The sequence below is a fragment of the Macrosteles quadrilineatus genome, unplaced genomic scaffold, assembly GCF_028750875.1.
Source record: "Macrosteles quadrilineatus isolate MER2022 unplaced genomic scaffold, UCM_ALF_1.0 Scaffold_7__1_contigs__length_78375512, whole genome shotgun sequence".
In the NCBI taxonomy this organism is placed as follows: Eukaryota; Metazoa; Arthropoda; class Insecta; order Hemiptera; family Cicadellidae; genus Macrosteles; species Macrosteles quadrilineatus.
This window is the reverse complement of record NW_026542600.1, coordinates 66,544,734-66,559,020: the sequence shown is the minus strand read 5'-3', so window position 1 is coordinate 66,559,020 and position 14,287 is coordinate 66,544,734. Positions and strand designations below refer to the sequence as shown.

The 14,287-nt window shown below is 30.9% G+C and overlaps 1 protein-coding gene across 6 annotated transcripts in view; it reads left to right on the top strand.

Moving 5' to 3' along the window:
• LOC128998775 (dual specificity protein phosphatase CDC14A-like) overlaps positions 1 to 13,608 on the top strand; it is a 46,713-nt gene extending 33,105 nt beyond the window's left edge. For 2 of the 6 annotated variants that reach the window (XM_054425125.1, XM_054425124.1), the window contains exon 12: positions 2,761 to 3,267. In XM_054425125.1, the coding sequence (XP_054281100.1) occupies positions 2,761 to 2,935 (175 nt within the window). In that variant the 3' untranslated portion in view covers positions 2,936 to 3,267. Of the gene's footprint in view, positions 1 to 1,251; positions 1,345 to 2,760; positions 3,268 to 5,465; positions 5,559 to 8,911; positions 9,023 to 9,514 lie in introns of those variants that run through there. The other 4 variants (XR_008491232.1, XM_054425126.1, XM_054425127.1 and 1 more) reach the window with 4 other exon arrangements.
• Positions 13,609 to 14,287: the final 679 nt, after the last annotated feature.

The following is a 14,287-nucleotide window of genomic DNA, read 5'->3' as shown; positions in this document are numbered from 1 at the left end:
TTTTGTCCTGATCACAGAAGATGATGATGGTGTTTACACAACCGCGGGAGTTTTTCCGGATTTGGCTGCGATCACGGGAAACGTAGATGTTCCTATTACCACTGAGTGATATTATTCAGGATTTTTCCACAACGACAAAAGACAATGGAGATGTCTTCACGATCATAGAGATGATCACAATATTACTTTAAGCTCGGGGTGATTAAAAATCTAGGCTGGTACACCTCAAGTTATAATACAATTTTATTTTTTATGTTTGTAAGATCTTTGATATGGTAATTCTTTAATGTGTTTAGAAGGTTTAAACTCTTCATAATAGTTCCTGTTTGGTTGGCTATTAACTGGTTTATTGTGTTGTTGTCAAGACCCACATGAAATATTGGAAAAGCTAGGTTTGTAAGATAATTGTTTTTGTTCACTAATTTTTTTTTGTTATTCCTCTTAAAAAGTATGCCTCTCAATGAATATTACTATTTTTAATCATGCTGAAATATTGCAATTAAGGTACCGGTATTACATAAAAAAATTAAATTACCCTAATTCGTTTAAAATTATTTTACTGTGTCATCATAATTATTAAAAACATTCTTTAGAAAATCTGTCATTCTAAACAACTAATACTAAACTGTAGTATAAAAGACTATGTGAATTGGCCGACAATAGGCCCAATAGTTATTTTACAATTTGTAAAACTAGTTCTAGTTGGATCATTGACTATTGGAATGGATTTTTATTTCGTTTAACTAGGTGTTATGGATTTCAATTATTAACCCAAGGGTTCTTTCTTATATATATATTTATTCAAGACTCAAAACAATACTAACTTATAATTTTATTATTTTCAGTTAATTGCCTGATCAGTGGTTAAATATGTATCACTGTATTTAGTGTACAATAATTTCATGTGTTTCATCAAATTTATTGACGTTGTTTTGCTAGTTTCAAAATACTAAATGAATTGCTAACATGGTTCTAGTAACTAATTTAGTATAACTTTGACCCCTCTTGCCATAACATCTAACAAATCAATCCATTTTTGCTTGTACATAAAAATCATGCTGCCTAGAATTTTCATCAGTAGTATAACGTTCCTTTAAAAAAATAACTGCATCTTTCAACACTTATTTCTTCCACTTAAAATTAAGTTAGACCTATTCAGCATATAAATAGCAGAATAATGTAGATTAGGGACGTGATTTTGCATGGCTGAATCCATTAGTATAGCTAAGATTAGACATAATTTGTTTGTAGGTCAAGAAAAAATAATAAATTGTCAAATCCTTCATCAGCCAATGAAACAATAGAAACTGCTTCAGGGAACTGGGTGGTGAGCCACGGTCCGTGGTATGTACTTCCCACCATCTTCATCCCCTTTGTTCCCTCTGTTATATCTATGATTTCTAAGCTGCTAGTTTTTTTATGATATTTTGTTGCTATTGATTTCCATTCCAAAAAATTGTGTTTTCATTGCACTCTTTGTCTGTAGTTTTTATTCGATGTTTTCAGTTTCTGAATGCTTGTCATCATTATTATTTATTACCATCCCATTTTTACTCTTGGATGTATACGTACAACTCCCGAATGCAGCAGCATCCTTCTAAAGAGCATCCATTTCTTTTGAAGTTTTTATGAACTTTGCAGGTAATTTTGGGTTTATTATCACCTCTGTTGATCAGTTTTGGATAGGATGTTAAGGTTCTTGGATGGATCTCGTGTCATCATCTATGATTTCCGAGAATCATGGTCGACAGCATACAAAATGTTTGATTTATGGTATATCAAGTCTACATAAAAAATAAGCATCTAAGAAATAAAATAAGAAACACATAGTTACAAAAATTTACTTATAATGAACTATTTTTCTCTAAACTCTAAACTTATTAATTTTAACAAGAGTTTTGTAGCCTCTGGATTAATGTACTGGTTTATACTTAAAATGTTTTAAATACCTCCATTTAAAAAATTCTTGGTTGCTGTAGTGGCATCCAGTAACGGCTCATGAATGTTCGTACCGTCTTCATGTTTTCAAGGAGTCAGCATTAATCACTTCGTTTGATGATTGTCAATAAAGTTTGGTAAATATGAATAAAAAAACAAACACATTACACACAAACTGAATATTAAACACACAAAAAAGAGGACGAAAGAACATTAACTTGCTTAAGCGACGCAATTGGTCTGGGGTATATGTCAAGGTGGTTTATGGTGGACTCTCACACATTAAAGACCACCTGGATCGTCTGTTTAAATGTATGTATATATACATCTCAGCTTTAACACATCGCTCATAATATGTCTGTATTTTTTTTACTGAACTTTTTTGACAACCTTCAAATGAAGTGATTGCTGTTGACTCTGAAGATGGTTCATCCATGAATCTAAACTAGTTGCCACTACTGCAACCAAGGATTACTTCATGCAGCTACCTAAACCATTTTAAACAAAACTTATGTATAATTTATTTAGTTAAATTAATTGCTCAGGTGGCCATCTGTGTTAGCCATAGTCTTTACACAGCTCAGTAATATTTCACTTTGGTCGTCCTTGCCGCTCATATGGCCAGTCATACTGGGTAATGTAATGACAGTTAAATGCTTTGGAAGGAAGCCATATTGGGCAAAAATAAGTTTTTTGCGTGACATTTTGATAACTTTGATGTCTGCTTTCTATGACTAGTGAGCAACATTGAAACAAAATTATGGTTTGCATTTTTATGGTTTAAATATTTTCATTCCAATGTGTGTTTAACTTTCGTTACAGGAAAATCAGCAACAATGAAATTAAAGTGCCCATTAAAAGAAAGAATGTAGCAGTGAAAACAGGAAACATAGTAGCTAAAAAAAGGAAGGGAGTGGCTAAAAAAAAGAAGATAGCTAACAAAGGGAAGGGAGTTGCTAACAAAGTTAATGGTGTAGCTGATAAAAAATTAGATTAAAGAAATATCTCAGTGAAAGAAGCTAAGCTGGGGAATTTATAAAAGTAAATGTTTGTGATGAATAATTATTCTTGTTTTAGAGCTTAGTGCTCTCTTAACAATAATTTAAATGTAAAACTTAGATTCAACACAGAGATTTTAGTATAACGAAGACAGTAAATACTAATTATTCAAACTGTGATAAATAATTATTCTTGTTTTAGAACTTAGCGCTCTGTTTGCAGTGATTTTAATCAAAAATCCTTAGAACTATTTCAGGGATTCCAATAAAATTAGGTTAATTAATGTTTAAACAATGATTTGTGATAAATAATTATTCTTGTTTTAGCTGTTAGTCCTTTCTTATGTTTTTCATTCAAAACTTAGAAATAGTTGTTAATGATTAATGGATTATTAAAGATCCATAATTTTACTTGTTTTAGAACTTAAAATGCCCTTGTTATAATTATTTTAATGTTAAATTTATAACTAATCCAATAGAGTGTAAGTTACACCCTACGTTTGTTAAGGCCTAGGCTACAATAAAGTATTTTTGAATTTACTTTTCTATTTGATTTTTTTTTCTTATGACTAACCGAACGGAATAGTGGGGTTGGTTAACAACTTTTATGTTGTACTCTCCAATTCAAGTAAAAATATTTGTCCATTTACTGTGTGGTTCTTTATATCTCTTCAGGTAGGGATTGAATAGTGTTTAAATTATTTTTTAGGTTTTAGCAAATTTCCTATACAGGGAACAAGCTATTGCCGTAGGTCTCATGGTAACACCTAGACCCGGGACCAATTTACTTTTTTGTTTTGTGGCCACCAGTGGCCAAAAACACTATCCGTCCAAATTCATATATTTATATATATATGTGTGTCCGTTAGCGCGATAACTTGAGCAAAAACGATGATGAAGTTTGGTACATACACGTAAACCTATATTTATTGGAACGAGTTCAGGTATCAGCATGATCTGACTATATGGATCGGGGGTTTGTGGAGGGTTTTGGTTTTATGTGTTAAAAATTGGGTTTTCCCATTTTTTCCCCTAAAAATATTAAATTTCTTAGTATCTTTCTAAACCATTTTGTAGAGCTTTAAAAAATTAATAATTTAGTATATTGAAGCGTTGTTGTATGCCTAACAATTACGGAGATCATTCAAAAAATTGTAAATTTAAAATTCCCATGTTATTCTTAGGGAGAATAAATAAACTGCTTTAATTTGCTTGTTTATGAATATATTTCAATCAAATTTGGTAATTTTTTTTATTTCATACTACGCTATCAATAACTCAATAAAAAACACACCTCTTTACATTCCGTGTAGCAGAAAACTTAAGTACTCATTAAAAATAATGTTATTTAAATAGGAAATCAATATGATGATTTTAAGGGAATATTTTAGTATAAACCCAGCCAGGTCTGCACCTGGCTGGTATTCGCTTGGTCTGCAGGTTTGCTGCGACGGGGGTATTTTTCTATTTGATTAATTTCCAAACTACGCAGTTCAGAATAAACTGCTTTAAACTATGGATGTTTTGTATTCAGTAAAATCTAAAATCTATTTTGTTTTACTTTAGCTAGTACTTTTTATAAGGGTATCTTTAACATGGTCTTCTCCTCAGCGAATCATATGAATGATATATCGTATCAATCCCTTTACAGAGATTAATCTGGTAGGTTAATATACAGGGTGAGTTTTGTTTTGTTCCAATAGAAATATGACCAATTCTTGAACATTTTGTATTGATTACTAATTTTGTAATAATAAAAAACTGCCTAGCATAGTATAAAGAACTTTGGGAAACAATCCATCATATATGAATTTAGAGCACTTAAAAGCTATAAAGATTTAGAGCTTATAAAGGTTATTGAACCAACTGTCCAAAATTCCCATAATTACAGATTCATATCAAGGCAGTGAATCTATACCTAAAAAATGTAATTTTTCTCAGGTTTCAAGCTGCTATTTTTCCTTATCCTTACCTAAGGTCTTCAATACCATGAAACCATCCTTTTAGGCATTGCTCGATTTGTAAAAAATGAGGTACCAGAACTGTAACTTATATAATGTGATTTGTACCTATTTATTCTAATAATTTTATACATTCCTGAGAGACCAGAATGCCGTTCTGCTGTGAATCGAGCACTGCTTATTTGTATAAGCTTCAAGAACATTTGCTTTCTTAAGGTATTCTTTAAACGTATAATACAGGAGATTGAGGAAATCTGCCTGAAGACAGGGGGAAAACAATGACTCTTGTACATACTTTCACATCTTTCAATGCACAATAAGCTATGGTTTACGAGCCTGGCACGTTCTACCAATTTTAATATTTCATTTTTTTATAGTTATTGTATGCAAAAGGCTCACTAAACCTGTTTCTAGACCATTTTCCTCAAATTTCTGTATTTAAGGTATTTTTTGAGAATATCTTACAAATAAAATCTACCAATCTGGGAATTTTATATCTGGGAGTTTAAGAAACCCTCTCCTTCTGTTTATAGTCTGTAAGACTAACAACTTTTGTTTGTCCATATAGAAAAGTGTGGCTATTAAAGAAAACCCAGTGTTTGCGTCCGATAACACGCAATAATGCGAAAACTTTTGGCATGAAGCTTCGCAGCGCCCCTGTGTAAGTTTTGGCATTTAGCATGCTGTGATTAAACGCTTGTGGTGGGCGTGTATATTGCCATGAGTGCTGATTTGGGGGAATCATCTATTTGAAATTACCTTACGATTGTTTGCAGGTAGGAAGCTAGAGGTTGACTGTTTGGAGAAAAAAGAGTTGTTTGGATATAAATATTGAAATTTAATATAGGCCTACAAAAATTTTTTTGCGAAAATTGGTTGTTAACAATTCCACTCACAAGCAACAGTCCACATGTAACAACTCAGCTGATTGATTCTAGTTTTCAACCAATATTTTTAGAACCAATGAATATTGTCCTTACTTTCAACACTTTTCACTAAACCAACAAGTCTCCAAACTTTTTTTAGAAATTGGCATGAATTATCAAAGACCATGTGTTTCCAGACATTTCCAGTGAAGCTAATTTGAACATTTTCTCCACGTTTGTTAATCAAACAGCATGAATACTGGGGTAGTCTTTTTTTTCAAATAAATGCTATTAACAAGTGTGAAAAAATGTCCATTACATTGTGTGTTTATTGTATTACAAAAAATTAAAAATTGTATGTGTTGTGAGATGAATTTCAACAAAAAAAAATTTACATTAAATAAGTTAAATGAAGTTTACAGTACACACATAGTTCCCCATCTTTGTCTGGCAATTTAAAAACCCATACTATCTAGACTGGTGCAGTACAGTAGAACCTCTTTAATCCGAACCCCCGTAACCCGAACGTCCACTAATCCGAACACCTCATTGCTGTACTTTATACACAGTACAGTAGTTCTACATTGTATACTGTTTTAATGTACAGTACTCTTTATTCACTATGTTTACTACTGCATTAAATAAACACTGTATTTTACTTTATAAAGCATTTTTTAACTTTTCCAGTAACAATTACAATCCATTTTAGCCTTGTTTCAGCTATTGTTATGTAAGGCAACAATATGTTCTGTAATCCAAACTATTCAATAGTCCGAACTACCCCCGGTCCCAATTAGTTCGGATTAAAGAGGTTCTACTGTATATGTATACCTACGCATTTGCCTGTATTATGCCCTTCCAGGGTACCCACTCAATCGTGTGAACCTTAAAACTTTGAATGAGATGAATTTGGGGGTTAAACCTTAAAAAAGAGATAAGCCAATTCCAATTACTAATACTTTGTGACTTAGGATCCAATACTTGTCCCAGAAACTGACGCAATTGGTGTCAAATCACGATCATTTAATGTGATTGCAGCATAATGATCATATTCTCCCACGATTGTGATGACCTTATGAGTTTTTAAGGTCATAAACTTTATACACGGTCTTTGCCATCACTTTAATCTTCTGATATTCTGTCTCGAAAAACGAGAATAAAGATGTCTTGAATTTGTCGGTCTTTAACATTCCTGCTTTCCAATATTTGGTTAAATTTTGAATCCATTGAACTTGTACTTATCAATGAGTCATTGATTCAAATTTAATTTATTTCTGGCTGGATTCTTTAATGCATGTGACAATATCAGAAACCTTGCTACAGTGTCTCTAGTTGCCGCCACGGTTCTCCCAGCACCTAGCCTAAGACCCGTTCCCTTTATCAATGTTACAAAAAATATGTAAATACAACTGTGAAAACCTCAAATTTATTTACACGTTTGAGTGGGACCTGTCTTTAACAAATGCTGTTGCAGTTTTAACCTCTCAGAGTGGAGGTCCATGGATAGGGCTTGAAAGAACATCTAGGAAGTTGATATAAATCTGTTAAATTTATTTACTTAAATGTTGTCTGACAGATAAAAGTGTGTTAGCATTCAAACAATATAGAATAGTATATTCTTTGTGTACTTGCAGAAGGTGTAAAAAGAAACTTTAATCCATAGTTTAAAGCTGACAATCACAACTAGCTGTAATAAATTGCACAGGGTTGTGTCTGAAATATAAAAATTGAGCTCTCCAATTCAACTGAAGTTTATTACACAAAATAGTTGTTCACATGTTCCAAGTACTATCTTGGATGCATGGAGAAATTCCACTGGAATAGCTTCGGTGTCGTGGCGGTCAGTGTACTCCCCATTGGGCACAATAGTGAGCTTCATATAATGAGCTTGAATAGTGAACATTCAAGTACAGTATACATACAAAAACACATGAGGAGATATTAAAATTGCTTAAAATAGTGTCCCAGTTCACTTTACCGTAGAAATAAAATTATTTTTCACCTCACTACACTGTTTTAACTAACTTTCGACGCAAGGATTTAGTCCGAAAACAGCTGTTTGCTGTTGTTATTGGTGTACTCAATTAAATGGGGTTTCATTACATACTACTGTACAGTTCTGAGTTTTACTGGAAACCAGCTGATTATATTTGGCAATGTGAGTAATTACAAACAAAAACATAACCTCCCTTAGTACTCTATGAGTAGTGATTTTTATGTCCTTTAGTCAGTGGGGATATAACTGATTTGTACAGTTTTTTTTTATTATTTTTTATTGTTAGGTTAGTTTGTATGGGCAAAACATATCGTATGTCACTCATCCAAAATGAATTTACCAAACTCGTCCGGTAAAAACCTGTTCTCCATACTAGTAACGTATTAATACTATGACGCAAAAAAATCTACTGTTTTCAATACATGTGTTGCAGAGCTAAAATAGTTCTTTTGATCCCTAGAGCAAAAGAGGTTTAGCTGGAGTCATGTGCTTCTGTGTATTTTTCTTGCTCATCACAATTATCGTAATAGACCAAAATATTTGAATTAGTAAAAGTGGTTTGTTTATAATATGAAAACCAGATGCAAGTCACTTTGGGAGCTAACTGATAAAGGTAAATATACCCATTTTTTATTTTGTGAATTTAAAGAATCTGTGAGTTCGTTGAAGCAAAATAAAAAATACAGTTCATCATTCGGGCCAAAATTGTTTTTTCAACCCTTGCTGATTTACTATTTTCTTGAAGGTTGTACAATATCCATCATAAAACTTGTTTAAAAGTTAGTCAATTACACTTTTTCATCGTAAATGGGGGTAAACCATTGACTAGTATCAAAACTTGTATTTTGTACTTGGCCAGAAAGTGAATGGTAGAGGTTAAGTTATATTTTAGAGGTTCTATTGCAGTCAAAACATTCTCAGTTATTGTAGGTCCAAGTGAGGCTGATTCTACTATGGCTGACGCTGGTGTACGTTCCTCTTCTTCAGTTTCAACATACAATCAAATAACCTACTACAGTGGTTCATTTAAGTCACCTCTGCTCCGTGAATCAATTACTATTTTGTTAATATTATACAGTAGTTTACTAACATTTATTTTTATAGCTTTCTTTGTTTTCGCATGTTAATCTTTCTGCATGTTGCATGTTTTAGACGCAAATCAAAGTCTTGGTCATGCTATAAGTGGAACTGCCTTATTGTTTGATTTGCATTTTCCTTCTAGTTTGTTTCATCTTTGTTCACTGTGTTTTTTTATTGTTTCGGGTGAGTATTTTTTATTTCATAATTTTAAAACCTGCTTTTTACACTGTTGTATGAGAAATTTAATTTTTATTGGTACTTTTCTGTAAAACACCTCGATTTTCTGATATACCAACCACACCTTAGGTTAGGTTATGTTGTGTTGTAGGTTTGTTTGTAGATTTAAAAAGTAAATGTACAAATAAACTTACTACCTAACCTAACCTAGCCTAAGGTACCAACAATCAAAGTACGGTTGGTATAAAAGAAGAGTACTTTTTAATCTTGGAACAGAGTACAAATATTTTTTAGGTTTATTAGTTTGAACTTAAATGTATTAATACTAAATTATACCTTTCCTGATGAATAAATTCAGATTTAACTTGGTGTGTAACTCTTTAATATACTTTTCTCATTTGTCATTTCATGAATCACAAATCATTATTATTAAGTAAAAAGCACATTATTTGTGTGTTTATTCTCAATGTTCCTTACAACTTTTCTTTGTCTCTCCAGCTCGAGAGTGGGGACGACGCGACCATCGAAGGTGGTTGGATAGAAGCACATTCACAACTACATAAGCCTAGCACCCATCTGTTGATCCACAAATACTGTAACTGGTTAAACCAGGTTATTGATGGTTATTGATTGTTATAAGTTACATGGTTTCCACGACAGAAAGCATTGAAGGTGGGTTTTAAGTTTTAACCCTGTGATGAATTTTCAAACAGGATTATCGAGATATTTTATGTTTTTAAGATTTACTTCTTAACAGTATTAATTTACATTAATAATATTATTATTATCTAACAGTTTTACAATTTTGAATGGATCATTAAAAATATAAATGGGATAAGTGTCTGTTAGAATATTGTTACCTGATTGATTACTGACATAAGATTCAGTATTGTGGTTGTACATATCCAGCTGTTCTGTCTTTCTTGCTAAGTATTTTAACCTGTCAGATGGATATAACTAAGATGTTTTATTTTTTATAATAATTATAATATATACAGTAATATAAAATAGATTTACTGGCAATTTTTCAAGTCTAATTCCTTATTTTTGTTACTGAATTTTAACTGTAAGTGTAAACCACGTAGTTTCCAGTTTTTAAGTACACTCTCTACAAGTTTATAGACTAAAATGATTAAATGCTCTTAAAAGTTGTTCTTCTCTAAGATAATTATTACACACGGTGTTTGTAAAACAAACTTATAACTTCAAACGAGATTCTTTTTTTCCCTACAAATATTTTAACCTCGAATGGGACATTTTATTTATAAAGTATTTTGAAATACTAAAATACAAATTATCATGATGACTTTAATGCATTTTATGTTTAAAATATGCAACAGAAAGGTAATAACATTTTTTAAAGTTAATACAATTACAATTTCTATATTTATTGTTCACCTGTGTTTTATACAAATATTCCTGGTTGAAATGTGTTTTACTTATTAATGTGCCTCAAAACTGTTTTTAAATTCTCCTTATGAAAATTAAAGATTTATTTGTTACTAATGTTGGTAATGTAAAAAAATTTAAAACAACCTCAAATTTGTATAAACCCTAGTGCTATTGACAAATTCTTTGTTTTATAGAAATACAAATTCCATGATATTGGAAATCAGGAGAATTCTATTTGTAAAATATTTCAATCTGCGAGGTTCAATCTGGTAGTTCTTTTGAAGAAAAAGTTATTTCTCCAATGATTTGTAATCAACAGGTTCTTTTTTAACTACGAGGTAAATTATTTTTTGTTTCTTAAGTTGGAGATGTTTAAAAAATTTAACTTGATACGTATTTCTAGCACAAAACATCATCACAAAGATTGAAAATTATTGAAGTATTTTCAACCAAACCTTGAAGTAAATTAACTCTCATTGGCTATTAATGTTTATATAATACAAAAAAGGATTCTAGTTTGAAGTTTTTTTGTTTATAAACACCCTGTATGTATACACGACCCAGGTCTTTGTTGAATGTTTTTGATTATTTCAATAGTAAGTTATGTTACCTTATGTATCGCCAAGTGGGATCGTGTTCTTGTAGTTAGACTATTATGGGTTTGAAGACTTAATAGTTTCATTGTCAAGTCTACGTGAACATTAATCAGCCGCCACACTTCTCTCTACCTGGTAGTGAATGCATCATATGTCCACATAAGCGTCAATGACTTAATGTCCACGTAGACTTGACAATGAAGCTATTAAGTCTTCAAACCCATAATAGTTTTACTACAAGAACAGGATCACTTGGTGATACATAAGGTAACATAGTCTATTGTAATAATCATAGTGACCTAGAGGCTACGCCTCAATGTTTTAATTAACTTCTTATTTGGTCAACAACATGTCTGTTGCTGTTCGTTCACATTAGTTATTAGTCTGTAATAAGAAACATATTTTTATTTGCTATTATTCAGACAAATATGTAACTATTGCATGACTTATTTGACTTATCTATTTTAGTGTTCACTCTAATTTAGACTACTAAAGTGTTTTAATATATTAAATTTGTATGTTTGTTTTTTATCAAATCTCCCTTTTACTGGGGAAATAATCTGCTACAAAAAACTTAACTATATGGTGTATATTTAAAATGTAGCCCATTATTCTAACCTTACCACATGCACTTTTTAAAAGAAAAACTTTATAATATTCTAAGGTTATACAACTAAAAGTATCTAAATATCAAAAAGTGTATTCTTATCATTTTAAAATAGGCTAAACTAAAAGCTATATTTCTATTTGTTGTTGAAAAAGAGACCACTCAAGCTATTAGTTATTATTTTTTAACGTTTATTTAAAGTAAAATGCTAACACACTCCAAACATTGGCAATAGTAAAGTTATGACTCTTAGAATGAAATTGTACATCTCTATATTACTTAGCCTGTGCAGACAAGCAAGCAATAACTATAACTATTCTATGTCCTTGATTGATAAAAAAATTATCAAATCATAAAGTTTCAGTTCAGATCATCAAGATATTAGTGTGCCCAAACTGTAACTGTATAAATTAATTGTTATTAAATATTATTGTAATATTTTACCCAGGTTTTGTGTATTGTAGGCATATTTCTTATACGTTTTGAGACTCTTTGTATGTTCATGTTCTTTAGCAATTGTAGTTTTTGGTAATTCAAAAAGATTTGAAAAACTCTGAAATTTTGTGAAAGGTTTTCTTAATTATTATGTTTTAATTTATTTTTTTGTGTACGGTAATAGTAATCTGTGGTCTTGTTATGAGGTCTACCCAGCCAAAAATATGTTACAAAACCATTTTTTACAAATACCCATCACTTTTTGTGTGGAATTACTTAAATGAAAGTTAAAGTTTGAAAGAAGAATTTAACATTTTTACTTTTCCATAAACTGCAACAATGCCTAGTTAATTAACCGGAAACTAAAACTGTTCTCTATTTATATCCTTTTTAGTGCTGTTAACATTCTTGGCAGAGTTTGAATCCACAATTGCTAAGTACATGTTCAAAAATCTTGGCTAAGCAAAGAAAATCTTATGCATTTTCCATTTTTAATTTTAATGTAATACTCTTTTAGTTGTGGGATACATTGACTTTGTAAGAATTTGCAAGATGACTCCTTTTGAAGAGTTGGATGGAAGTGTCTGGTTAACGTCATGATAGGAGCCATACTTACATTTCACAACTAGTATTTTGCAACAGTCTTTGTTGGAATGGGGGGGATCATAGTGTTACTGCAGTATTCTGTTTCCTTCGTTATTCCTTTTCAAGACAGTACCTTTGGTAAAGCTTTGTTGAACGACACCAGTCCTGAGTCCTGTAAAACAACAAAGTGTAAAATAGTTGAGATCTCAATTACCCCGGGAAAAGCCTCTTTAAATGTCTTTTGTCTTACTATGTTAAATTTTGTTTCATGTTTTTTCAGCAAAGGTTCTTTTTAATTGGAAAAGTATTTATTATAAAATACATATTTACCTATGTATGTTGTTAAACTAGGTTGTATCAGGGAATTTAAGTGTATAGAGTTGATTTTGAGGTTTACTACAAACCTTTTTTTTAATTTGTTGTCAGATAGAGCTTATGTATGTAATCTTGCACATTTAATCATTTTATGGTATGGTGATTTTAGATATTCTTTAAAGTTGTTATACACGATTGTAAATCTATTATATTATTATATAATTATGTACAAACTAGAATAATATCGGAAATTTAATTAAAATTTATAATTATTTTCAGACTGTTTAAGTATTTGTTAATCATTGTTTGTTATTCTTTATATAAGATATTTTGGCAAATAATTGTGTACATTCTGTACAAATTACTTCCTAAGAGTTTATTGTTGAGAAGTAATTGTATGTTTTAAATACTTTGATCGCTGTATGTATTAATAATCAATGTCTTCGAGCTGCAACTTTGCTTGGTTGATGTATTTTTTATGTTTCAATATTAGCTATTTGCTAATATATTCATTATTAATCTTACTTTTGACTAGTTTTTTTAATACTTGAGATAGTGGCTGCATTAAATGTAATACAATTAAAATTAATTTAATAAAACAGTCATTTTGAATCATCACTGAATACTATGTATTGTAACATTTTGTTAAATATAAAACTACTCATTAATGGGGAAATTTCTTTTTTACCACGGTCCCTGGCAAAGGTTGTGTTCGTACAGAATACAAATTTACTTCAAGAAAGAGAATATACGAATGACATGTAATAAAAAGAAAGTAATCATTCCTTTTACAATGTTTGAATTCAACAATTAATTTCTTGTAAAATAAACATTTACTTTAGCTTTCCAATAAAATATGCTATAGTTTGCGAAAGTTAACCTTTTAGTTTGGTTAGGTTTGGTTAACAGTTTCAAGTTAAAAGATTTGTTCTTTTCTTATCGCTAGGGATTTTAACTGCAATATTTTAAATTTTTAAGGAGTAAGGAAACTCCCCCTGTTTCTTTGGTTAGGTTGGCATATTCTACAGAAATCAGCAAACTATGATGTTAGTGATTCAATTCAAATACGTACGGAATGGAATGTCTGGTTCAAGGTTTGGCAAAAATTGATCGTTTAGTAAGTCACAAAATCCTCTTTAGTTCAAACACAACAGGGGTCTTGAGGGAGGTTTTGAAGGCCAACATGAGATTGTCTTTGAGGTTAAGGATGTGGTCTAAAACATGAAAAGATCAAAAGATAGCAAAGCTTACACACAAGGTGAAACCATATTTTTCAAAACTTTAAACCTGTGAAAATGCTATTTCTTGAATAAAAACAGCTATTACCGATAAAAAAATGTA